Consider the following 26,540-nt stretch of genomic DNA (forward strand, 5'->3'; position numbering starts at 1 on the left):
ATCACCTTTATGGGGCTGGAGAGATGGCTCCAAGGTTAAGAGTTAAGAGACTGCTCTTCCAGAGGACCCAAGTTCAATTCCCAGCAACCACATGGTGGCTCACAACCATCTGTAATGAGATCTGGCGCCCTCTTCTGGCATGCAGGCATCCATGCAGGCAGAACACTTTATACATAATAAATAAGTGAATCTTTACAAAGAAATGCATCGCCTGTATGTGTTCATTTAGAACGCGTGCAACCATGCACACATGCCACCGTGTGTGGGGGTTGGAGGACAGCATGTGGGAGTCAGTTCTCTCCTCCCACCGTGTGAGTTCTAGGGATCAAACTCAGGTCAGCAAGAGCTTGGCAGCAAGGGCCCTACCCTTTGAGCCATCTCACTAGCCCCCCCAAATCCTGAATTCCAGTTCACAACAATCGCTAAGATAAAAGATGAAGCAATTTGGGTTTTGTGTGCTTTTCAGTGATTACATGCTTAGAGCTCGGCTTAGCTGATTCAGAATTGTAACCAACTGAGCAAATCAATCGAGACACCTAAAGCAGAGGGTCTGGTAGGGTGATCTCTAACACTGGCTCTCCCAAAGCCCAGGGACAGCGGTGTGCAGAAAGCCTGGGCATTTCCATTCCTAGTACCCTCAGCTTGCCAGCACCGCTAAGTCCGCAAGGTGTGAGGTGGTCACTGGTTTTGTTGACCCCCACTCTACCTCCCAGTCCCAGGTGCTCCACAGTCAATACAGGAATAAAGGACCGGACAGATGGTAGTGATGCACGCCTTTAATCCCAGCACTTGAGAGGCAGAGGCAGGCGGATCTCTGTGAGTTCGAGGCCAGCCTGGTCTACAGAGCTAGTTCCAGGACAGCCAGGGCAACATGGAGAAACCTTGCTTCGAAAAACAAAAGAAAAACAACAACAAGAAGCAATAAAGGACCCACACCAAGGACTGAAGTTTGTGCCCACACTGTCTCTGCCGCAGAAGGACATTTCCCCATAGCACACCATCCCAAGTTCAAAGGTCTCCTCCCACCCTGTTTGCACCCTCTTCTACCCCATGAAGAGGTGATTCAATACTGTTCATGCAGAGGACCTCATTCATGCAAACACCCATGCATGTAGGGCAACTTGTACACACTGTAACCTCAGCCCTGGGGATGCAGTGTCCTCTTGCGGACTCCAGAGGCACACACATGCACATATCTGTACACATATACACATAACTTAAAAATAACAAGGGGTTAGAGATGGCTCAGCAGTTAAGAACTTGCAGAGGTGAACTCAGGATCATGTCCCAGCACCCACACGGTGGCTCACAACCACCTGTAAGTCCAGTTCAAGGGGATCCAATGTCATCTTCTGACCTCTGTGGGCACAGGCACACACATTATGCATACCTATGTACCTATGTGTATCAGCAGTCAAAACATTCTCATGCATAAAAATAAGAAAAATCTTTAAACTTCTAAAATAAATAAATAAAAACAAATATAAGAGCGAGCATGAGAGACACTGTGGTCTGAGAAAATCTCAAGCTGTTCTGGGCTTTGCAGGAGAAAGTGTGCTCAACTAAGATGGGGGGAGCTTTTTTCAGCCTCAGAGCCAAGGTGAGAAAGGGTTTTCCGTGCAAGACTCAGTGTGGCCTCGACGGTGTGGCTCTGGCGCCACCTACTGGACACTTGAAGTGTCTGTTCTTACGGCCTGGCTCCTCTGGGTCTCTCGTTCTTGCTAATGCTGTCACCCATGGGGAGTGACCATGGCTCCTGTGAACTTGGGCTGTGTGTGTTGGTGGACAGGAGCTCCTGGCTGTGGGTAGGTCTCTGTGAGCTTCGCAAGATGCTGGAATTTGGCACTGCTAGCTCGGTCTCCTGGAGTGTCCCAGGTAGGCATTCTGCCTGGGTTCCTGGGTTTCTCTTCCAAACTTCCTATGAGCTCTGCCTGACTGAGTCCTTTTCAGATAGAGGCTTGGAGGAGACCTACACACAGGGCCAAGGTTCCCTTGACAAATCCAACTCTGATCTTTTGTCTAAACCTATTGAAGAAACAAACATAAAAACCAACAAACAACAACAAAACAAAAACAAAAAACCCACTTGGCTCGCAACTGCTCTTGGCAGGGTTTAAAAAAAAAAGAAAAAGAAAAAAAAATGAAGGCTCTCGATTTGGAAGGTTAAAGAAGGGCAAAGGAATTTTTAAAATTCCTTTCTTTCTCAACAATGCCTAGATTTTAAGCCCTTTCTCTCACTGGACAATCCTACTGTGACTACGGGAAACTGGATACCCCCCTTCTCTTCTATACGGTCCTCCCCACCTTTGTCTCCTCGGGCACCTGCTGCCAACCACACCTGCATTTCCACTTCTGGAGAGAGGTCCCAGCCTCCCTGCGACTGAATGTGACCATGTCTCCAGGTCCAAATCCTGGGTGTGAAAAGGGTCTTGGGTTTGTAGAAGGCTTGGCCCCACCCCTGGGGAGAGGCAAACTCTCCACAGACGTCAGAGAGGTCCCCCAGAGTCAGAGAAAGCCCTTAAAATAAGCTTCTAGGCTGGGCTGTAGCTCAGTTGGTAGAGTGTTTACCTACCATGCACGAGGGCCTTGGTTCAATCCCCAGACATGATGGTGTCCACCTGTGATCCCAACACTTGGAAATTAGAGACAGGAAGCTTAGTTACATAGTGAGTTCCAGGCCAGCCTCGATACATGTGGCTAGGCTTAATGGTGAACACCAAATCCCTAGCCTTCAGAGACAGAGGCTGAAGGATTGCCATGACTTTGAGGTCAATTTGGGATACACAGTGATACCATGTTTCAAATAAGGTGGTACCTGTCTTTAATCCCAGCACTTCGGAGGCAGAGGCAAGCAGATCTCTGAGTTTGAGGCCAGCCTGGTCTACAGACAGTGTTCCAAGACAGCCAGGGCTACACAGAAGCCCTGTCTTGAAAAACCAAAATAAAATTAAATAAATATAAATACGTGAAAAGAGTGTGAAGAGATGACTACAGCTAAGAGTCACCTGAGAAAGGGAACAACTGAAGACCCACCTCCATTAGGAGACAGGGCTTCTCTCTGTAGCTTTGGAGCCTGTCCTGGAACTCGTTCTGTAGACCAGGCTGGTCTCGAACTCACAAAGATCCGCCTGTCTCTGTTTCCCAAGTGCTGGGGATTAAAGCCGTGCATCACCACCACCTGGCATGAGACATTCTCTTGATTGCTGATTCATGTGGAGGGCTCAGCCCACTGTGGGTGGTACCATCCCTAGGCGGGGGGGGGGGGCTGGGATGTATAAGGAAAGTAGTGGATCAAGCTGGGGGAGAGGGAGTCGATAAACAGTATCCTCCATGGTCTCTGCTCCAGTTCCTACCTTTAGGTTCCTACCTTTGGTTCCTGCCTTGGCTTCCCTCCATGGCAGATGGTGTACCATGGAAGCTGAGTAAACCCTTTCCTCTCCGAGTTCTGTTTGGTCATGGTGCTTCACACAGCAGCAGAGAAGCAAACTGAGATGTGCTCCTATTTGTCCCTCCTATCGCTGTCACCTCTACCCTCATGGCTGTCGTCTCCCATCTGTTGTACCCACCTGTCCCCACTGCCACCCCTGACCCTCTCCAATTTTCCACCAAGAACTTTGTCTGAGGTAGGGCATCTATGGCAGGGAAGAGACACTGTGGCCACAGCAACTCTTTTAAGGAAAACATTTAATTGAAGTGGCAGCTTTGTAAATAGAGTTTCTGTCCTGCCCAGTTCTGCAGCCGTTCAATCCCAAAGAAATAAACAGAGACTTGTATTAATTATAAACTGTTTGGCCTATTAGCTCAGGCTTATTAACTAGCCCTTACAACTTAAATTGACCCATAATTCTTGTCTGTTAGCCATGTGACTTGGTACCTTTTCTCAAAGAGGTATTCTCACCTTGCTTCCTCTGCATCTGGCTGGCGACTGGCATCTCTGCATTTTCTCTTCCCAGAATTCTCTTAGTCTGGTTGCCCCACCTATACATCCTGCCTGGATACTGGCCAATCAGCCTTTTATTAAACCAATATGAGTGACAAATCTTTACAGTATACAACAGCGTCATCCCACAGCACAGCTTACAGTTTCAGAAGTTCAGTCCCATATCATCATAGCAGTAAGGTGGCATGCGGGAAGACCTGGTGCTGGCTACATCTTGAGCAGAAGGCCACAGGAAGTGTACTCAGTGTCACACTGAGGGAAACTTGAGCAAGAGACCTCAAAGCCTGCCCCCACAGTGACACACTTCCTCCAACAAGACCACACCCACTCCAACAAAGTCACACCCTCTGATAGTGCCACTTCCTTTAGGAGTCATTTTCTTTAAAGCCACAGGCCTCATGATCTTTGCATAATAGTAATATAGTTTGCTTCACAAGTGCCCACCCCCACCCCATGATCCTCACCCCCCCTCCATGAGCCCCACCCCCAGCCTCTCCCTGCTCTTAGAAAACAACAAGATTGTCACTCAGTGACAGTGTTCAACCTAGCATCCAAGAAACCCTGCGGTCCAAGATCAGCAAAAAAAAAAAAAAAAAGAAAAAAAAAAAGAAATCATGCTACTTAAACGAGCATAGGAGCATGAAACTGTAGCATTCAAGGCCAGCTCAGGCTGTGTAACAAGACTTCATGAAAAGAAAGAAGGAAGAGAGGAGGGGAGGGAGGGAGGGAAGCAGGGAAGGAGAGAGGGAGGGAAGAAGGGAAGGAGGGAGGGAGGGAGGAAGGGAGGGTAGGAACAGCAAGAGTCCTGGGTCCAAGGGCCCCTGCAGCTCCTACTCCCTGTCCCCTTGGTCTCTGTGTGCAGCCTCTCTAGTTCTGTGCTCACCAGACTCTGCCCTGCCCGCAGATCTGCCACCTGACCCTTCTGTCAAGGACTTCCGGGGCCTAAGGGTGCCTCTCAAGTATCGTTTCTTGAAGAAGCCCTCAGCGCAGACCCCACTGCACGTATATCCCTCTGAACCAACTGTATGGCCGGTCACTATAGGTGTGGCGTCCTTTGGGTTACAGCGGTTTGGTCTCCCAGCCCCAGGGTCTCTGCACTTGCTCTCCCTCCCTGTGCTCCACTCGCAGCCTCTCTCTCTCTCCCAGCCCCAGATTCCCTTCCTCAGTTCCATGCTCCCAACTGCTTTTTCATCTACTGGAGTTGATGTGACCGTCCGTTAATAGTGATTGATGGACCCGGATCCTCCTGAGAGAATTCTCTGGGCATGCTGTGCGGGGGTTCCTAGGCTAACCAGGTTCATTAACTGGGGAAGAACCACCTTGAATGTGGGCAGCACCATCCCATGGCTGAGGTCCTGGACTGCGTATAAAGGAGAAAGCGAGCTGGGCACCAGAGTCCATTGGTCTCCACTTCCTGGTGCGGCTGTGGGGTGAGCCACTGATTGCGCTCCTGCACCCTCTGGACCCTGAGGCCAGCACAGGCCCCTCCCTTGGTGTTCTCACGGCTTAGTCACAGCATGTGGGAGGTCAGAGGACAACTTAATTGCGTTGAGTCTCCTCTTCCACCTTTAGTGAGTTCTGGGGGCTAACTCAGATCTCCAGACTTGCTCGGCAAGCCCCTTTGCCGTGGAGCATCTCCCCAGCCTCTACTTATCTTAATGTATTATCTTCCTCTCTAACCTATCAACCCCGAGATCAGGAAGTGCCCCCCTCTTTTCTTTATGCCTTGGGTTCTAGAAGAAAGCATGGCATAGCTCAGCCACCTGTGGCCAGAATAATGAGTGTGATACTTTTGGAGATTGGTTTGGTGAAGTGGGTACAATACTTAGGAAGCACATGTTTACCTATAAATGCACACATCACTGTTTACTTAGAATTAAAGACACAAAAATGTGTGCATTTCCTTTAAAATGAGGCTAGGTGCAGAGAGAACGCTCACAGGCTCGGGCAAGTGCTTTTATGATGCATTTACGACCAAGGAAAAGTAAACGGTCCCATGTTTTCTTGGAGACGGGACCCACAAAGTCATAGTGCCTCCGTTCCTGCCTTCTGCCTATAGACCCGGGTTGTCCCCAAAGGTGCGCTGGCGCGGTTGCTGCTTTAAGGATGCTCTGCGGGACCAAGCGGCAGGATGCAGCCATGACGTCACAGCCCCGCCCCGCGGGGTGATACTGCAGCTGCCACGGCGGGGCTGGGGGCGCCGGGCTGGGACGGAGCTATACCCCGAAGAACCAGGAGCCCAGCCTGGGAAAGGGATGCCTCCCGTCTGGACGCACAGGTACCGTTTTCTCCTGCGCCCTCCACCCTGCTCCGCGGCTTTGCGCTGGGAGCGTTGCTGCTTAGGCCCCAGGATGATCATATGCCCAGGCTGGGGGCTCTGGACGGACATGGGGACCTTTGTTCTTATTGGGTGTCTAGTGAATTAAGCTGAGAAATGGAGCCTCCAGGGTGACGGGTCCGCAGGCCTAGCGGGAGAGGCAGACTGTGAAATTTGCCCTCAGCATCTTCTATGTTTATTGAGCCCCAGGCCTGTTCCCAGCTACCTGGGCAGGTGTCATCAGCTTCCGGGTCACCTCCTCCCTGAGGCTGAGCCCTTTGGCAGGCCAGGGATTGTAGTCCTGGGAACAGCATCCTGTCGTCTTACCACTGTCCTGAGTCATATAGCTGAGGGTGGCATGCTAAGGGCGACAAGCATTCCCTTGATGCCCTCCTGGATAATAAACATCTCTCCCCGCTCCTGGAGTCGTTCTTATGGGAGAGAAGTAGGGTCAGGTGTTGATGAGACTCAAGCTCCTAGCCCGGACTTTGGGGATAAGTTGGCCCTCAGAAAGGAGTCAAAGTCCCGGAGGTGAGGCGTGAGAACTGGGCCCCGATTCTATAGTTTGCTGACTGCATCCCTCTAAAGGTCTACAGCAGTTTGAGAGACTATAGGAGGCAGAAGGGATGTGGTACCCAACAACCCCACAGGTGGAAGCACCCATCACACACACACACATGCACACACACACCTACACACACATACACACCTACACACATACACACACACATACACACATCTACACACACACACACACACACACACTTTTTTTTTACAGAGAGAGAGAGAAAGTGGATGGGTTCCAAATAAGATACTTTTAAGTATTCAGGTTACCCGGATGTTATTTTGTCAATCAGGTGTTGTTGAGACAGCCCAAAACAGGTCGGGGATGGCTCAGTGGGTAAAGAAACTGCTGCCCAAGCCTGGGGCCTGAATTTGAATCCCCTGCTCCCATTTAAAGCCACGAGGTATGGTATCCTGTACCTACAGTCCCGGCACCCCTAGGGTGATATGGGAAGTAAAGACAGGGAAGCCGGAGAAGCTCATGGGTGGGGTAGCCTGGTGTATCCTGCTGTAAGCCAGAGGTCCTGTCTCTAAACTCGGTGGAAGATGAGGACCTTCACCCACGGAGTTATCTCACCAGCCGCAGGAAAAGTAACTTTAAAAAATTCTTCTTAGTAGAAATTGTGTGAAGCTCTTAACAAGATCATGTTTTATTTTTAACTTTTATTTCCATTTGTGTGTGTGTGTGTGTGTGTAAGAGAGAGAATGAGTGTGTGTGTGCCAGTGCCTAGGAAGCCAGAAGAGGGCGTCAGATCCCTTGGAGCTGGAGTCACAGGTGGCTGTGAGTCACCTGACGTGGGTGCTGGGAACAAACTCGGGTCCTCTGCAAGAGCAGCCAGTGCTCTTAACCCCTGAGTCATCTCTCCGGTCCAGAAAAAAAAACATACATTTTTTTTTTTTTTTTTTACTAAAACAGGATAATTTTAGGATTGGCAAGGCAGGTGAGCAGGTAGAAACGTTGCTTCCAAGTCTGATGACCTGAGCTCCCTCTCGGGGGCTCAAATGGTGGAGGGAGAGAACCAGCTCCTGCAAGGTGTCCTCTGCCTTCTACATTCATGTCATGGTCTGTGCACACACACACACACACACACACACACACACACAGCAATTAAAAAATTTAAAAAGGTTCTTCTGACCTGACTCCAATGCCAACAGGAAGCTAGCTGAGTGAAATGTTCTTCAAACTTGGGGTTAGCTCTAGTTCGTGTACCACACCAGTGGTTCTCAACCTGTGGGTCTCAACCCCTTTGGGGTCACCTAAGACTATGGGAAAACACAGATGTTTACAGGATTTTTTGTTGTTGTTTTTTTCGAGACAGGGTTTCTCTGTAGCTTTGGAGCCTGTCCTGGAACTAACTCTTGTAGACCAGGCTGGTCTCGAACTCACAGAGATCTGCCTGCCTCTGCCTCCCGAGTGCTGGGATTAAAGGCGTGCGCCACCACCGCCCGGCTTTTTTTAATTTTTAATTTTTGAGACAAGGTTTCTCTGTATAGCTCTGACTGTCCTGGAACTCTCTCTATAGACCAGGCTGGCCTCAAACTCAGAAATCCTCCTGCCTCTGCCTCCAAAGTGCTGGGATTAAAGGCGTGAGTCACCACCACCAGGTTTACATTACAATTGCTAACAGTAGTAAAATTACAGTTTTGAAATAGCAATGAAAAATAATTTAATGTTTGGGGGGGTCACCACAATATGAGGAACTGTACTAAGGGTCTCTCTCAGTGTTAGGAAGGTTGAGGCCCACTGGGGGGCAAGTGTCTTTTTCCAGGACGAGTGCCGGGAGATGGCGGTGGGCTTCCACTGCCGATAGAGGAATGGCCCATCCACATAGTCCGTCTTAAGCAGGGTCTGGAAGCTTCCCCTGCTGCTGCTGCAGGATTGTCCAGACGGGAACCACAGCCCTCCATTCTAAGTCAGAGGGACAGACTTTTTGTTTGTTTGTAGATTTTGTTTCATTGTTGATGTTTTGAGACAGGATCTCACTATGTAGCTCTGACTGTCGTGGAACTCAAAATGTAGAACAGGCAGAGATCTTCCTGCCTCTATTAAAGGGGGCAGTTTCTCTCTCTCTCTCTCTCTCTCTCTCTCTCTCTCTCTCTCTCTCTCTCTCTCTCTCTCTCTCTCTCTCTCTCTCTCTGTCTCTCTCTCTCTAGGGTTTCTCTGTGTGATCCTGCTGTCTTGGAACTCACTCTGTAGACCAGGCTAACCTCAAACTCACAGAGATCTGCCTGCCTCTGCCTCCCAAGTGCTAGGATTAAAGGCGTGCGCCCCCACCGCCCAGCTAAGAGGATAGTTTCTAACTTGGTGCGGTATTTGTGTGCACTTTATTCTGGGGGAGAATATGGATAGCAAAGAGGGGATAAGATACTGTGTCTTGCCAGGTGTCAGTGGCGCACACCTTTAATCCCAGCACTCGGGAGGCAGAGGCAGGTGGATCTCTGTGAGTTTGAGGCCAGCCTGGTCTACAGAGTGAGTTCCAGGATAGCCAAAGATACAGTGAAACCCTGTTTCAAAAAACAAAAAAACCAAACCAAACAAAAAGATACTGTGTTGTCTCTGAAAGGGGGGGGTAGGGAACACAGGAATCAGTCCCTTAAAGTGGAATATGTGCTGTGGTCAGCGGGTAGACGTGGGCCAACCTCTCACAGAGCACTGTGACTTTGAGGGTCCTGGGCTTCCAAGGTGTGAAGCACCAGGGGTCACTAGCACCTACCTGTACCCTGGAAGGAGGACTGGTCACATGACAGGTCTCACTTTATAGAAGCTCCTGAGCTAGAGGAAGGAAGTACACACAAACTTAAGCTTTTTGAAATGATTAATCTTGCCAGGAAATGGTGGTGCACACCTTTAACCCCAGCACTTGGGAGGCAGAGGCAGGCAGATCTCTGTGAGTTCGAGGCCAGCCTGGTCTACAAGAGCTAGCTCCAGGACAAGCTCCAAAGCTACAGAAGAACCCTGTCTCGAACAAACCAAATAAAAAAAAACTCTAACAAAAAAATTAATTGCATTTATTTATTTGATGGTACAGTGTGCAGGTGCAAGCCAGAGGACTGCTTGCAAAAGTTGGCTCTCTCCCACCATGTGACCCACTGAGCCATCACGCTACCCCTAAAACCTTAATTTTGATTTAATCTTTGTAAGTAAACTATATTTTAAATGAACTATTACTTGTCTACATAGTTCCCAGGCCCACCTGTCCGCATTTCACATGGCAGTGTCTTTAAGGTCACCGGATAAGCCAGTTATTGAAGTCACAGAGGATGTTACCTCATGTCAAATCCACCTCTGAGCCGAAGTTTCGAGGGCCTTTGCCACCAGCGAATGTTTTGCTGGTGGCTCCATCTCTGTCCACACCCTCACTGGGGCCAGCAGTTAGTTCCGTGTCACTCGTATGAGAGTCCCACTGCCTGGACCATTTTCCTTCATTTTCTAACCTAACTTGAAGGCAAAAACGATGATGTTATGACTCTGTCTCTGTGAGCTCTGTGTCTTAATCCTCAGAAGTCAGTCACATGGGGGATGAATTGGGATGTTCGGAAGGGTGGGTGGGTGGATCGATGAGAATATGAGTAGGGTTGGAATGTGAGTGAATGGATAGTTGGCTGGACAGGTGGATGGATAGTGAATGGGGGTGGATGGGTGGAGGATGAATGGATGGATGGATGGAGGGTGGATGGTAGACAGAAGATGGATGGATGGATGGATGGATGGATGGATGGGTGGAGGAAGTATGTATAGATAGATAGGCCAATGGTTAGATAGATGGATGGCAGATGAATGAATGGAGGGAAGATGGATGGAGGGTGGATGCATGTATATAAGGATGGATGGGTGGGTGGGTGGGTGGGTGGATGGGTGGGTGGATGGATGATGGATGGATGGATGGGTGGGTGGATGGGTGGATGGATGGATGGATGGTTGGGTGGATGGATGGGTGGATGGATGGGTGGTTAAGTGTATACTGGTAGATGGACAAATAGATGGATAGTGGACGGAATGCCGCAGGAAGGCTGAGGACTGGGGTTCTCTCTCTAAGCACAGAGGGAGCCTCCCGTTTGGCTCCTGTCCCCACCCAAAGGACTCTGCTCTAGCCCCTGAGCTCTGGGCTCTGCTTGTGGGCAGAATGCTGGGGTTGGAGAAGCAGACAGTACAAACTCTGAAGTTTCAGTGCCAGCTCAGCTGGAGGGCAAGTGGCAGACACAGGCTCCACATAAACCTCAGTGGAGTAACTGCTGACCCTAAACGGGCTTCCTTCGCAGCAACACCCACCAGCCCTGCCTACGATGATCCCCCCAGCAGGCAGCACCCCTCCGGGAGAGGCCCTCTTCCCCACTGTGGCTCCTCAGGACTTCTGGAGGTCTCCCATCTCCAGCTACTCAGGGTCCGTGACAAGACACATCAGCCACCGGGCCAACAACTTCAAACGCCACCCCAAGAGGAGGAAGTACATTCGCCCCTCTCCACCCCCTCCCCCCAACACCCCATGTCCCATCGAGCTGGTGGACTTTGGAGACTTACACCCACAGAGGTCGTTTTGGGAGCTGCTCTTCAATGGCTGCATTCTGTTTGGCATCGAGTTCAGCTACGCCATGGAGACGGCTTACGTGACTCCGGTACTCCTGCAAATGGGCCTGCCTGACCAGCTCTACAGCCTAGTGTGGTTCATCAGCCCCATCCTTGGTGAGCCCCGATGGTGGACGGCCTCTGGAAATCTCCGGAAGCTTCCAGAAGCCTCTGCTGAAGCAGCTTTGAGGGACCTGAGGGGACGAGGGAGGAGTTGAGTTCCCCTCCTTAGTATGGGCTGTGGGAAAACACAGGTATGGCCGGTCACATCCTGTATTCTAAGTTCTTTGATCTGTACTGGAGGGTAGGACAGGCATTAGGTAGACCCCAGGATTGCATCATCGAACACGCTCCGAGCACTCAGCGCAGAATCTGAGCCATGAAGTTGATGCAACTGGAAGGGGGCTGGGGTTTGCTGGGATTCCCCAGGAAGGTCCCAGGGATTCCCAGGAAGGTCTCGTACAGCAAGTCTGGGGTGGCTGGGGAGGCTCTTGCAGCCAACGCTGATCTGGTTGCTTTAAAGTTTCGGTGCCTTGGGATATTTGCTTGCCCGCGGTGCCTTGGGAGTGCCAGAGGCTGCTTCTGCATCCCCGTGGTGCTGCACCAGGCTCCCGGGCAATAACACCCGCCTGCTGCCTGCTCTGTTTCAGGATTCCTGCTGCAGCCTCTGCTGGGTGCCTGGAGTGACCGGTGTACCTCAAGGTTTGGAAGGAGACGCCCTTTCATTCTTGTCCTGGCGATAGGTCTGTTGTTTGGCATGGAAATAAAATGGAAAGAAAGAAACAAAGACGGGAGGGAGGGAAAGAGAGGCTCAAGCAATTCCGAGGCAGCCCCAGGCCCAACCTTGCCTGAGCCAACACTAAGAATAAATCATTTAGTTTTTTTTCTTTGTTTTAATAAGCTAATAAAGCTCATCTTGTCCTTGCTCAGCTTGATGGGATGAAAACCTTAGTCTGAGTGAAAGAACTCTGCCGTCTGCAAGCGACTCCCACGGGCTCCTAAGTCCTCAGTCTCAACACGGAAGTGAGCCGCGAGATAGAGAATGGCTCCATTTTCTCTGGTGACTTTGTCTCTCTGTTTCCAGGGGCATTGCTGGGCCTGTCGCTCCTGCTCAATGGAAGGGACATTGGGATGGCCCTGGCTGACACGGCCACCAACCACAAGTGGGGCATCCTCCTGACTGTGTGCGGGGTGGTGCTGATGGACTTCAGCGCAGACTCGGCAGATAACCCCAGCCACGCCTACATGATGGACGTGTGTGGCCCGGTGGACCAGGACCGAGGCCTGAACATCCACGCTCTCATGGCGGGTGAGTGCTTTTCCCCCAGGCAAGACTGCAGTGCGTGGAGTTCAGATGCGTGTCCCTTGGGAGGTGGGGGATGTCCTTCCTTACCTCTAGGTTTAAAAATAAGTTGAAGTTCAAATATATAAATATACAGGTTAGCCGGGCGGTGGTGGCGCACGCCTTTAATCCCAGCACTCGGGAGGCAGAGGCAGGCAGATCTCTGTGAGTTCGAGGCCAGCCTGGTCTACAAGAGCTAGTTCCAGGACAGGCTCTAAAAAAGCTGCAGAGAAACCCTGTCTCGAAAAACCAAAAAAAAAATAAATAAATAAATATACAGGTTAACATCGAAGCGATGGAAAACATTTATGTTTGGGAAAGGTGCTTGACCTGAGTTTGACTCTCAGAACTTACATAATGATAAGAAAGAACTAATTCCTAAAAATTGCACCACACGTGCACCAACACACACACGAACACCCACACACCACACACTCCATAGCCCCAAAAATAAACAAATAGAGCTGGAGAGATGGCTCAGTGGTTAAGAGCACTGGCTGTTCTTCCTGAGGTCCTGAGTTGTTTCCAGCAATCACATGGTGGCTCACAACCATCTATAGTGAGATCTGGCGCCCTCTTCTGTCTGGTGGGCAAGTGTTCATGCAGGCACACACTGTATACATAATTATCTTTTCAAAAAATAAACAAATAGAAAATATTTATCTTGGGACTGGGCAAGCACAGAATCCCAGGGTTTCCCAGCACTGTATAAACCAGGTGTGGAGACAGACACAAGGGAATCAGGAGTTCAAACTCACTTTAGAATACATAGTCTGAAACCAAACTGGGATACATGAGACCGGTGTGTGCGTGTGCGTGTGCGTGTGCGTGTGCGTGTGCGTGCGAGAGAGAGAGAGAGAGAGAGAGAGAGAGAGAGAGAGAGAGAGAGAGAGAGAGAGAGAAAAAGTAGGGTGTGTCACACTCTTTTAATCTCAGCACTCAATCATGCAGATCAATGTGAGTTCAAGGGCAGCCTGGTCTATGTAGCGAATTCCAGGCCAGCCAGGGCTACACAGTGAGATCCTGTCTCAAATAAATAAATAAGCCAAGAAATTGGCTAAAAGCATTGGGCGGGGGTGGGGGGGGTGGGGTGGGTGGAGAGATGGCTCAGCAGTTAAGACTGTCATTGATCTTACAGATAACCTGAGTCAGCTCCCAGCACCACATGGAAACTCACCCACCTGTAACTCCAGCTCCAGTTGGTCCAGTGCCTCTTACTGCTCTGTGTGCATCTGCACTCATGCAGCAACCATCCCTTCACATACACACACACACACTCAACAACCCCCACATACACACAGACACACTCATACACACATACACACTCAACAACTCCCACATACACACATACACACTCAACAACTCCTCACATACACACATACACACTTAACAACCCCCCACACTCAACAACCCCCTACATAAACACTCAACAACCCCACATACACACATACATACTCAACAACCCTCCACAAACACACTCAACAACCCTCCACATACACACTCAACAACCCTCCACATACACACTCAACAATCCTCCACATACACACTCAACAACCCCCACATACACACATACACACTCAACAACCCACACTCACACTCAACAACCCCCCACATACATACACATACACACATACACTCAACAACCCCCCCACATACACACTCAACAACCCCCACATACACTCAACAACCCCCCACACACACATAATTTAAAAATAAGTAAATAAAAACAGTAAGCATTTTAAAAAATTAAACAGGTTGGGCATGTATATTGTACGCCTTTGATCCCAGCACTAGGGATGCAGAGGGAGAGGCAGATGGTGTCTGAATCTGAGTCAGCCTGGTCTACATAGCAAGTTCCAGCACTCGGGAGGCAGAGGCAGGCAGATCTCAGAGTTTGAGGCCAGCCTGGTCTAGAGTAAGCCAGGCAGGGTTACATACATACGGTAATAGATTAATTAAAAAAAATCAAATTAATAATATCCATATGAAACCTGCTCTTGTCACAAAGGGTCACAAATCTGCAATGGTTCTTCCAAAAGATGTATCGAAAGCTAGTTAGAAGGCCCCAAATTCACCCAAGATGGCTCCGTGGGTAAAGTCCCTTGCTCTGCAAAGCCCAATGACTTCAGTCCCATCCCCAGAACTTGGGGTCATTCTTAGAGGTGACTTTCCTCACGGTGCCCTACACAGGGATGACATCAAGGGACATGCTCATGTACACACTGGCTTGTATGTTCAGGATGAAGTCTTGGTGTGCTCATGCGGCCCTGAAGCTGGACCGTATTAAAGCAAAGGAAAAGCTGGTTATAATCCATGAGTATAACGTACTTCCTTTCAAATGGAAGGACAGTTGGCAGTTTGTCCTTGTGCTCCCTGCCCTGGAGCCAAACAAGTCCCAAGATTAACTTGGTGAAGAGAGTAGCCAGCTGGTCCTGGAGGGCATGTCAGGAACATCCCGGGGGTGCCCGGATCCCCTCCTTAACTTGCTGGGGTGTAGCTGGGGCAGACACTGGATCTGGTCCTTGGAATGGACTATGCTACTCTAATGCTCTTCTGAAAAACGGCCCCACCTTTCCTGGGGACTCTGTTTGCCTGTCTAGTCGGAGAGGATACCAATTTTTTTTTCTCTCCACAGGTCTTGGCGGAGGGTTCGGCTATGTGGTTGGGGGCATCCACTGGGACAAAACCGGCTTCGGGAGGGCCCTGGGGGGTCAGCTCCGGGTCATCTATATCTTCACCGCCATCACCCTGACAGTCACCACTGTGCTCACTCTGATTAGCATTCCTGAGAGGCCCCTGCGGCCCCTGGGCGAGAAGAGGACAGCCATGAAGAGCCCCAGCCTCCCGTTGCCCCCCTCCCCGCCTGTCCTGTTGGAGGAGGGGGCCGGCGACACCCTCCCCTCTACTACAGCCACCAGCCTGTATGCCAGCTTCTCCAGCCCTATCTCACCACCCAGCCCCCTCACGCCCAAGTATGGCAGCTTCATCAGCAGGGACAGCTCCCTCACAGGCATCAACGAGTTCGCCTCCTCCTTTGGCACCTCCAACATAGACAGCGTGCTCATTGACTGCTTCACTGCGGGCCATGACAACTACCTGGCTCTCCCGAGCAGTGTCCCCAGGCAGGCCATCAGTGTCAGTTTTCCCCGGGCTCCCGATGGCTTCTACTGCCAGGAGAGGGGGCTGCTGGAGAGGAGAGAGGGGGCCCTGACCTTGGGCTCGGATGGAGATGTTCTAAGGGTAGGCTCTCTGGACACCTCCAAGCCACGGGCCTCAGGGATCCTGAAGAGGCCCCAGACCTTGGCTCTCCCAGATGTGGCTGGGGGAAATGGTCCTGAAGCCAGCAGGAGAAGGAACGTGACCTTCAGTCAGCAGGTAAAAGCAACGAGATGTCAAGGGGGAGGCACAGACCCCACGGCATGTTCACGGTGACGGTCAGAGGGTGGGGGGGGAGTGCAGCCTCAGAAATGACTTCCTTTGCATGTGGGTATGTCGCTCTGGGATGTCTGAGTCCCCGGATGGGAGGGTTTGTTCAGGGCAGAGGCCAGGGCCACCCCTCTAGGGTGTGGCACAGCGCTGTGCGTAGGCTGCCCATGTCTAGTGTTTTGCCTCAACAGCCCAGCCACGGCCCACATGGACCCCTTGAACATGGTGCCAACAGATCCGAGACTTAAAGGAAAACGGCGACGCCGTGGCAGCCTGCAGTGTCTCTGGGTCCTCCCCAATGTGAGCGGTTGCCCCTGCTCATGTCTGACATGACACTAGCTGACCCCGAAAGGCTGCACGCTCAAGGCAGTCTTCTGCAAAAGGGGCAGAATCTTCTGGAAGGCTGTTCGCAGTGCCTTTGGTGTGTGTGTGTGGTGTGTGGCCACGAGGCTGGTTGCCCTTGGAGGTTATAAAAGACTGGCACAGTGAAAGGACACCCAAGGAACCGCGCCTGAGGCTGTCCTCGGCCTTGACACCTACATGTGTGCCTGTATCCACATGGATATGTGTGCATGCACACACACGCACACGCACACTCAGCACCCTCCACCTCGAAGAGGAGACACCTTCAAGCTGTCTTCCTATTTAGGTAAACAGTGTCTGTGCCCCTTTGGCTTCAGGCGCCCTCACAGCAAGAGAGAGATTGGAAACTTGGGGTCTCTAGGCCACAGCCCTTTGAAGCATCTAAACCCACATGGGTTTCTTCAGGGAGGTTGTTCTGGAGCTAGACGGACTGGTGCATGACACAGTAAGACACAGATGCCACTGCCTGGCCAGGCCAGCACCACGGCCTCTGCCAGAGGAAGGGCTCTGAGCCAGTGGCTGCTCCTCCCGGGAATGCGCACAGAGGTCCAGATGCGGAGGGTGGCCCAGGACCTGCCCAACATTTCAGCCCATTGTCGCCAGAGGCAGTGCTTCCTAGCTGCACAGGTCAAGGGTTGGTCTTCATCCAGGTGGCTTCTCTGACCCTCTGTCAATTGGAACAATCCTGTTTCACAACACTCAGGTGGCTCCTGGATTCAGGTCTTAGCTTGAGGCTCCCAACATTCCCCTTTTCCTGTTCCCTCCCAGCTTCTATTCTGTCAACAATGTGGTTTGGGCGTAAGTTCTTTGGAAACAGTAAAAATGGAGCTGGAGAGATGACTCAGCTGTTGAGAGCACTGGCTGCTCTTCCAGAGGTTCGGGGTTCAGTTCCCAGCACCCACGTGGTGGCTCACAACTGTCTATAACTCCAGCTTCAGGGGATCTGACACCCTCACACAGATGTACGTGCAGGCAAAACACCAATGCACATAAAAAATAAATAAAATAGTAAAAATTGTGGGCGGAAGGCTGGGGCAGTCCCTCAGTTGGTCGGGAGCTTGTCTGGCATGGACCGAGCAGTAGGTCCTGTCTTCTCCTCATACACAGGGTGTGCCGGTGCATGTGTGAACCCAGAACCTGGGAGGTTAATGAGACCCTATTTTCAAAGAGAAAAAAGAAGTTGAGCTAAATAGGAACACATCTAGGCTCAGGTTATCTGATGCGTTAGCTGTCTTCTGCTGCGGGCGTTGGTATAGCTGCTTGGGATCCAAACCTACGGGCTTCCTATTTCCTTTTCCCTCTAAGACAGTCTGGTGCCCCCAACAGTGGTGGCACACACCTTTAATCCCAGCATTCAGGAGGCAGAGGCAGGAGGGTCTACAGAGTGAGTTCCAGGACAGCCAGGGCTACACAGAGAAACCCCACCCCAGCCAGAGCAGCAGTTCCTCCGCCTTTGCTCCAGACAGCTTGGTTCCAGGATTACTTCACACTGGAGTCTGTGCCCCAAACCCACGCAAGGTGCTGGGCAGCAAAACCTCATCCCCAGACAGTGTTGGGGAGAGAAACCCCCTTTCAGGAAGGTCGGCAGCTGCACCAGTGGCCAGTGGGGCCCGCTGAATGCTAGGTCTGTGAAATAAACCAAATCATGCCCCTTTCCCTCAGTTGATGGTGGGGTGCCTGTGTCTCATGATCTGAACCCCCTTGTGGGGTGAACAGTCCGCCGACATGGCTGCCCTGTCCTCCAGGTGGCAGGAGACCCACGTGTGTGGAGAGGGTTTTAAATGGGTGTCTTCAATCCTTCTGAAGTAAGTTTTCACAGCCTTCTCCCAGGGGAGAGAAGGTGAGTGCTGGTGGGATAGCAGTGATCTGTATTTCACGGGTGCACATGTGTGTGCATGCATGTGGAGATCAGAGGTCAACACTGGGTGTTCTTCAGACACCGTCATTTTTTTTTTTTGAGACAGGGTCTCTCAGTGGCCTGTAACTTGCCAAATAGGCTAGGCTAGCCAACCAGCAGGACCAGAGATCTGCCTGTCTCTGCCTCCTCGGTACTGGGATGGCAAATGTGGCATTGTTTTAAACCAGGTTCTGAGGCTCAAACTCATGTCTCATGCTTCCATGGCAAGTGTTTACCAACCAACTGTCCTTCTCCCCGATCTGTATTTATTTTAACCATATCTCTACTTTTTGATGGACTTTCTCTCTCTCTCTCTCTCTCTCTCTCTCTCTCTCTCTCTCTCTCTCTCTCTCTCTTTCTCTCTCTCTCTCCCACACACAGAGGAGAGAGAGAGAGAGAGAGAGAGAGAGAGAGAGAGAGAGAGAGAGAGAGAGAGAGAGAGAGAGAGAGAGCCGTGCCGTACTGTGGAGCACTCACAATGCACTTCCACCTGTAGCTGCTTCCGGGTCTCAGTCCTGAAGCCCATGGGGTGCCTGGTGCCTGGTGCTTGGTTCCCACCCTGTCAGAAGGCAGAGTAGGGCCAGGAAGATGACCCAGCTGGTAGACAAATGCCCTTGCTGCACAAGCCTGATGACCAAAGTTTGGTCCCTGGATTCCCAGAATTGCCCTGACTTCCACATGTATGCTGTGGTATGGATACACCTGCACTCATCCACATCTGTACATAACACACACACTGTGCACACACATATCCAATAATAATAATAATAACACTAAATAAAATTTAGTAAAAGACAGAGGTCCCTGCACTGTGCGCTGTGAGCTGTCTGTATTTTGCTTCTCAGTACGCTCCACCACACGCCTTGGTGGGACGTGGGCCTCGTGGCTCTGACTCAGTCTCTGTTTCAGGTCGCAAACATCCTCCTGAATGGTGTGAAGTACGAGAGCGAGTTGACCGGCTCCAGTGAGCAGTCGGAGCAGCCACTGTCTCTGCGGCGCCTCTGCTCCACCATCTACAACATGCCCAAGGCACTGCGAAATCTCTGTGTCAACCACTTTCTGGGTGAGCCATGACGCCCTGTCTGTGCCTGGGTGCCTGCGCTGGGTCTGGGCACGGAGCCCCACTTCTCAGGGTTTTCGCATTCCTCCATCTGCGCTGGAGGCTCTCCTCCAGGTTAATGATGAACCCCGCTTTCCTGGAATGCCATCCTCAGACGAGGGCAGGCAGACCTCCCACCCACCTGCATGCCTGGTGGTGCCCTTAAATCACCAGGGTTTGACACGCAAGTGACTTTTATTATTATTATTGGTTTTTCAAGACAGGGTTTCTCTGTAGCTTTGGAGCCTGTCCTGGAACTCACTTTGTAGTCCAGGCTGGCCTCAAACTCACAGAGATCTGCCTGTCTCTGTCTCCCAAGTGCTGGGATTAAAGGCGTGCACCACCACCGCCCAGTTCAAGTGACTGTTGAAAGTGACCCCCCCCCCCCCAGTTTAGCTGTCATTCATTTGTTGTTGAGTTGTTGAACGTCTGAGGATGACAGAATTTGCAGTGAGTTAGGCTGCCATTCAGAGGGACACAATCGATATCACAGACAAGCTTTTTTTTTTTTTTTTTTTTTTTTTTGACAGTGTCTCTCTACATAGCCCTGGCTGATCTCAGGGATCTGCCTGCCTCAGCCTCCCAAGTGCTGGGATTAAAGGCATGCGCTACCACCACCCTGTGACAGGCAAGACTCTTAAAAATGGACTCAGCCTTTCCCACAGTGATCTTTGCAGGGTGTCCCACATAAGCGACAATCATGGATGGCACCGCCACCTATGCGATGGGTGTTTAGTGGAGCACAGTTTATGTCAACAAAAGCTAGATTAGGGACACAGGTGTCCCATCTGGGGAAGGGTTAAATGACGTATCTGTGTGGGGACTGACTTTGCTGTTGTGGAAATGAAATTAATAATATTTGGTGGGCTAAAGATATAGCTCGGTTGGTACAGTACTTGCCACACAAGCATGGGAACTGAGTTTAGCTCCCCAGCACCCACGTGGTGTTGGGCATGGTACACACGTCTGTGATGTCAGCACTGGCAGAGTGGGGACAGAAGGATCCTGGGGGTCTGCTAGCCAGTCACTCTAGCCAATTAAGGAGCTACAAGTTCAGTGAGAGACCCTGTCTGGAGGAAATAAGATGGAGAGCAATTGGGGACATCTGATATTGACCTCTGGCCTTCACATGCATGCACACACATGTGCAAGTATACACCTGTGAGCACACACAGTACACACATACAGATTATAACAACATTACTTGATGAGGTGACTTGAGAAGGCTTGATCATCACCGTCCTCAGCCAAGGACGGTGTCAGAAGAACCTTCAAAGAGTGGCACTTGGAAGCAGGATCAGTATACCCACATGGCAGTTTGCACTTCCTAATATATTTTTACCCCTGCAGGGTGTGGTGGCACACGCCTTTAATCCCAGCACCCACGAGGCCAAGGCAGGTGGATCTCTGAGTTCCAGGCCAGCCTGGTCTACACAGCAAGTTCCAGGACAGCCAGGATTGTGTAGAGAAACCCTGTCAAACAAAACACACAAACAAGGATGTTAGGTGATGGATAAACATTCCTGGCAGCCAGTCTTTACTTGGCGAGGGTCTGTGGGTCAGGGAGGCAAGACTTTAGAAATAACAAACTCTACAGTTCTGGAAACTGGAACTGAATTACTGTCAGTATGGAAACTGCCACACTGCAACCAAAACGGAGACACTTTACGAAAGCATCATGACCCTGGTTAAGTCCAGCCCAGGCTGGACTTGAACTCCTGATCTTCTCTTTCCTTCATTTTCTAAGTGCTGAGACCCCGGGTGTGAGCCACCAAGCCTGGCTTTAGTGTGTTACCTTCTGTCTAGTAAGAGTGCTGGAAGGAAGGGCGGAGCAGCAGCCTCAGTGGCCCGAGGTCACAGCCTCTGTCTTCCTCCAGGGTGGCTCTCATTTGAGGGCATGCTGCTCTTCTACACAGACTTCATGGGTGAGGTGGTGTTCCAGGGGGACCCAAAGGCACCACACACGTCGGAAGCGTACCAGAAGTACAACAGCGGCGTCACCATGGGCTGCTGGGGCATGTGCATCTATGCATTCAGTGCCGCCTTCTACTCAGGTACCTGCCATCTGCTGCATGCACACTGCCCGCTGAATGACCAAGAGGTCACGCCTCTACAACTGCAGGCATGAAGTACCCCTTTAGAGGAGACACTTCTATCTTTTGTCCGAGACCTCAGCTACTGCACTGTCCTGGACCAAGAGTGGCTGTCTGGGGTGCAGAGACCAACCCTGTGGGTTTCAGGTCTCCAAAGAGGAGACATGTCTAGACTTGCCTAGACCGTGGGTTCACACAGAAGGGCAAAGCGGGACCTGGGTACAAGCCAGGGGGCCACATACAGGTGGGTTTGTGGCTGCTAAAGCTACTCTTCTCACGAGGTTCCACAGAACAATGGGGCCAAGGGAGGCCTGGGAAGGAGGCAGGTGACCGTCTGTGGTGATGTTGGAGGTGGGAGAAGCTAGAAGGCAGGGTAGGCAGAGTCGGGAGTCCGGGTTGACTCTGAGGGTGTGCTCCTGGGACACCATGCTCGGCTCATCCCAGGACAGTTCTCTGGGACTTGACTGGCAGCATGAACGTACAGTATTCTCCTGGGGTCTTAAGGTGAAAGGTCAGATATTTCCAGATTCGGAGGCCAACATGCCTCTGTTACAGGGTCTTAGCAGTGCCCAGTGGTTCCCAAACAGTCATGACCTTACAGATGGGGCTCGGCATGGTGTGAGATGTGAACCTCACAGGGTCTTTGTGTGCCACCAAAACAAACAAAAAAGCTCCTTTCGTTTGTTTTTGCAGTTATTTAAAAATGTAAAGCAGCCGGGATGACTCAGTGGGTAAAGGCCCTTGCTGCCAAGCTTGGTGATCCGAATTTGGTCACCAGAATCCACGTGGTGGAAGGAAGAAAATGACATCAACAAGCCATCCTCTGACCCATACCCATGTGCCTTGACACACGCATGTCTCCCCTACCCCAACCGTGCCATGCACACTAAATGGATATTTAACTTAGTTTTTTAAAGTACAGAGCCACTCCTGGCACTGGGGTCATCCAAAACCAGGCTGAGTAGATGAATGGCGGGGGTGGGGGGATGGGGGGGACAGGGAAGGTTGCAGGCTGGGCAGGTCATGGCGGAAGACATTCCTTAGCACTTACAGGGCTCTAGGCCCCATCTTGTAGCACCACACGCAAGTGACAAAACTTTAAAAATAGGTCAAAACCAGACTGCCGGGCTTCAGTACGCTGACTGCATTCTCTGCCCTCCCTCACCTTAGGGAGGCTGGGGACCAACAGAGTTTGTGGGGTGTAGCCCAGTACAATAGCCTATGTGTGTGCTTAGCATGTTTCAAGCCAAGTTCAATCCCCAGAGACCCCCAAACTAGATGTTAGCTTCATTTGTGAGCCCCTGAGATCAGCACTTTGGGGGTATTGGCCCCCCTTAGCCTTCTGTTTTCCTTTACTCTGCCATGCGTTCTGTGGGTAGCCCATGGCATAAGGAAGATGATGGCCAGTCCAGGGGTAGACTTGGGGCTCCCACTGCAGGCTGGAGACCACAGGTTTAACCTAAGACCCCACATTCCTGAGCCCTCTGGAGTCTCACCTGTCGATCCAGACGCCCCAGGACCCTAATGTGGCAGGTGTGAATGAGGACAGCCCAGGTCTTGCTATCCATGCAACAGGCCTGCAGGGACAAGCCACCTGCTCAGCTGCTTCCTGTGCCCACGTCTGCTCTGCCCAGGGGAGGGAAGAGGCCCTGCCAGCCATTCAGTCTCTGTCCTGCCCGCAGCTATCCTGGAGAAACTGGAGGAGTGCCTGAGCGTCCGTACCCTCTACTTCATCGCCTACCTCGCCTTTGGCCTGGGCACTGGCTTGGCTACACTCTCCAGGAACCTCTATGTGGTCCTGTCCCTCTGCACCACCTACGGCATCCTGTTCTCCACCCTCTGCACCCTGCCCTACTCCCTGCTCTGCGATTACTACCAGAGTAAGAAGGTGGGTATGGTTGCCATTTGCTTCTTAGAGGCATCTTAATGGAGAACTGTCATGTGCGAGCTGCAGGGCCTTTGGCTGAGAATGGAGATCATCCAGGCAGAGGCTGACAGTTTTGAATGGAGGGAGTCCTTCTGAGTGTGCTCTCTCCACGCCTGTAGCTTCCTCAGCCAGCATTGGCACCTCCCCGAGGCTACCTCCAGGCTACTTCCCACTCTGAACAGGGACACTGGAGAAGGGGGTCCCCTATGAACACAGCGGTTCAAGGCTGGGTCCAGAGAGGGAGAGGAGGACACCTGGAATATGGTGATGATAACATGACAGAGAGAGGCCGATTTGTTTGTTTTGTTTTTTGGGACAGGGTTTTGCTTTTGCTGTCCTGGAACTCTGTAGATCAGGCTGGCCTCGAACTCATGGAGATCCGCCCACCTGTCTCTGCCTACTGAGTGCTGGGATTAAAGGTGTGCGCCAACACTACCCAGCGAGGTGGGGGTGGGGCTTAAAAGCAGAATTGATGTGGAAGGTCTGTTTCTAACAAGGGAAAGAAAAAGGTTTGTTTTATTTAGTCCAGATCTTTACTATTGGTGTACAAGATGTGTGTGTGTGGTCATATGGGCCACCACGTATGTGGGTGGGTCAGAGGACTCCAGTGCAGCTGGTCTTCTTCCTCCACCCATACACCGGTTCTGCTAACCACACTTAGACTGTGAGGCTTGTATCACTAGATGGCAAGCCCCTGTACTCGCTGTGCCGTCTTGTTGGCCCTCAGCACAAGTTCTTTTCTGGCCGTTTTACTGAGGTCTGATTCTGCACAGGGTTTTGCTTTTGTTTTCCACAACTGTCCCACGTAGCTAAGGCTGGCTTCAAAGTGGTCTGCTTGCCTCCACATCCTCAGCACCAGGACTAAGAGTTACTCAGCAGGGTGTGAATCAGGAGTTCGAAGTCACCTGCTACATAGTGAGTCCGAAGCCAGGTGGGGTGATGTGAGAATACATCTCAAAACATAAAGTAAAAGAAACAGAGTGGCCAGGTGGTGGTGGTGCACACCTTTAATCCCAGCACTCGGGAGGCAGAGGCAGGTGGATCTCTGTGAGTTCAAGGCCAGCCTGGTCTACAGAGTGAGTTCCAGGACAGTGGCTTTTGGTATATTCATGACTTGTGCAGCCACTGCCCTGAGGCCAGGCAGGTGCTGAAGCAGGGACAGTCCTGTACCAGAAGCCAGCCTTCCTTCTGGTTGTTACACCTCTGGACAATGGCTGACCTCTGCTTTGGTCCTGTTGTACCTGTCCACTCTTCCTGGGTCCCCTCATCCCCGCACATTCATGGAGGTTGTGGCAGGTCTAACTGATGAGATTGTTCCCTGGTCAGTTTGCAGGGTCCAGCGCAGATGGCACACGGCGTGGCATGGGAATGGACATCTCGCTGCTTAGCTGCCAGTACTTTCTGGCTCAGATCCTTGTCTCTCTGGTCCTGGGGCCCCTGACCTCAGCTGTGGGCAGTGCCAATGGTGTGATGTACTTCTCTAGCCTTGTGTCCTTCCTCGGCTGCCTCTACTCTTCCCTGTGTGTCACCTATGAAATTCCCTCTGGTGATACGGCTGACGAGGAGCAGCAGCCCCTCCTGCTGAATGTCTGATGCCTCAGAATCTCGACTTTGGACTTGAAGGTGGCCTGCGGCAGGCTGGCCACTGAGAAACCAAAGGCCTTGGCAGCCAGCCAGGCTTCCTGTGGAATGTAAATATCTGGTAAATAAATGACAGCAGCCAAGCCTTCTAGAAGCTTCTCTCATCCAAGGGCATGAGGTCACCTGGGCGGAGCTACCCTCCTCGGGGATGGTGGTGTCCTGTGAAGTTCATTTATCAAAGGAGAAGATATAACTCAGAGCTCAACTGTGCTTTTGGTATCTGCCTGCTCCCTGCAAGGTTTGCAATAGTGTCGGTTACCACAGCTTATCTGGGTGCCATTTGCCATCTGAGAATGTCACAAACATCCTAGGATACACAGCCCCCAGCAGCAAAGGCTTATCCAGGCCAAAATGCCAGTAGTGCAGAGTGGAGAACACCATAACTCTGGTAACTGGGCCGTATGTTCTGCACATTGCATCATGGTTATACCGTCATAACCATCCCTCCCTTCCTTCCTCCTTCCTCCCTTCATCCTCCATTCAGACATCCCTCCCTCCCTTCCTGCATCCATCCATCCCTCCATCCCTCCGTCCGTCTATCCTCTTGCTATATAGTTTGGATCTGAAGCCTTGGTATCCAGCCCACTGTGCAAGTGGGAAGTCATGGAGCATTAAGAGGCAGGGCCTAGTGGGAGGAAGTTGAGTTGTTAGGACACACGGCAGAGGGGATATTGGGATGGTGGCCTCTTCTTCTCTTTGCTTCTTGATGCCATTAGCTGAGCAGTTCCTTGGCTATACATCTCATGTTATGCATGAAGCCATCGCCATAAGCTCAATGCAACAGGGACCATGGCCTAGAATCTAAGATAAAAGCAAAATGACCCTTTCCCCCTTTAATCTCTCAGGCACACCATCCTCCCACCCAGGAGAGTCCAGGGGAAGTTCCTCAGGGATTAATGTAAATGAACAACAACCTCCCCCCCCCCACACACACATACACACACAGAGGGACAGAGGCTCATGCGTTAAGATGGTAGTGAGTGTTATAGGCTGTGAGCAGGGCAGCAGTCTAGGGCTCTCTCTAATGAGATGCCTTTGAGCATCCCTACAAAGAGAGGGGACAATCTCTGAATGACATGTCTGAGTGAGCACATCAACAACATGCCCAAGGAAATGAGACCCTTGGAGAGCATCAGGGACACCCTCCTGCCTGAGTGCCATGTCCCCTCCCTTCTCAGCCATTCATTACACAGATGGACGCTGAAGGTCTCTGGGTGTTGGGACTACTACTACTACCATTGTTGGGGGCCAGGCTTGCAGAAGGATAACATATGGGCCATGTCCCTGGGCTTCTAGCACCTCTTACTGGCCCAGAGAGCTGACTTCTCATGAGACCACCTTCTCTGACCACCTTCCACCCCCAACAT

The 26,540-nt window shown here is 51.4% G+C and overlaps 1 protein-coding gene across 4 annotated transcripts; it reads left to right on the forward strand.

Moving 5' to 3' along the window:
* Positions 1 to 11,105: 11,105 nt before the first annotated feature.
* Slc45a1 (solute carrier family 45 member 1) lies at positions 11,106 to 25,125 on the forward strand. 4 transcript variants are annotated; one of them, XM_038335113.1, is made up of 8 exons: positions 11,106 to 11,502; positions 12,036 to 12,128; positions 12,470 to 12,694; positions 15,363 to 16,102; positions 19,323 to 19,476; positions 21,366 to 21,566; positions 23,288 to 23,493; positions 24,859 to 25,125. In XM_038335113.1, exons 1-8 carry the CDS (start codon positions 11,106 to 11,108, stop codon positions 25,123 to 25,125), a joined length of 2,283 nt encoding a protein of 760 aa, XP_038191041.1. The 4 variants fall into 4 exon arrangements, with proteins under 4 accessions (XP_038191041.1, XP_038191043.1, XP_038191044.1 ...); XM_038335115.1 differs by having other exon boundaries at positions 21,390 to 21,566; XM_038335116.1 differs by lacking the exon at positions 12,036 to 12,128.
* The last annotated feature ends 1,415 nt before the right edge of the window (positions 25,126 to 26,540 follow it).

Source organism: Arvicola amphibius, chromosome 6 (genome assembly GCF_903992535.2).
Source record: "Arvicola amphibius chromosome 6, mArvAmp1.2, whole genome shotgun sequence".
In the NCBI taxonomy this organism is placed as follows: domain Eukaryota; kingdom Metazoa; phylum Chordata; class Mammalia; order Rodentia; family Cricetidae; genus Arvicola; species Arvicola amphibius.

Excerpts from the sequence above, each read along its gene's own strand:
- Slc45a1 (XM_038335113.1), top strand. The coding sequence starts at position 11,106 with ATGATCCCCCCAGCAGGCAGCACCCCTCCGGGAGAGGCCCTCTTCCCC. Across the intron at positions 12,695-15,362 it reads CATCCACGCTCTCATGGCGG|GTCTTGGCGGAGGGTTCGGC; the intron begins GTGAGTGCTTTT and ends TTCTCTCCACAG. Across the intron at positions 19,477-21,365 it reads CTGTGTCAACCACTTTCTGG|GTCACAGCCTCTGTCTTCCT; the intron begins GTGAGCCATGAC and ends CAGTGGCCCGAG.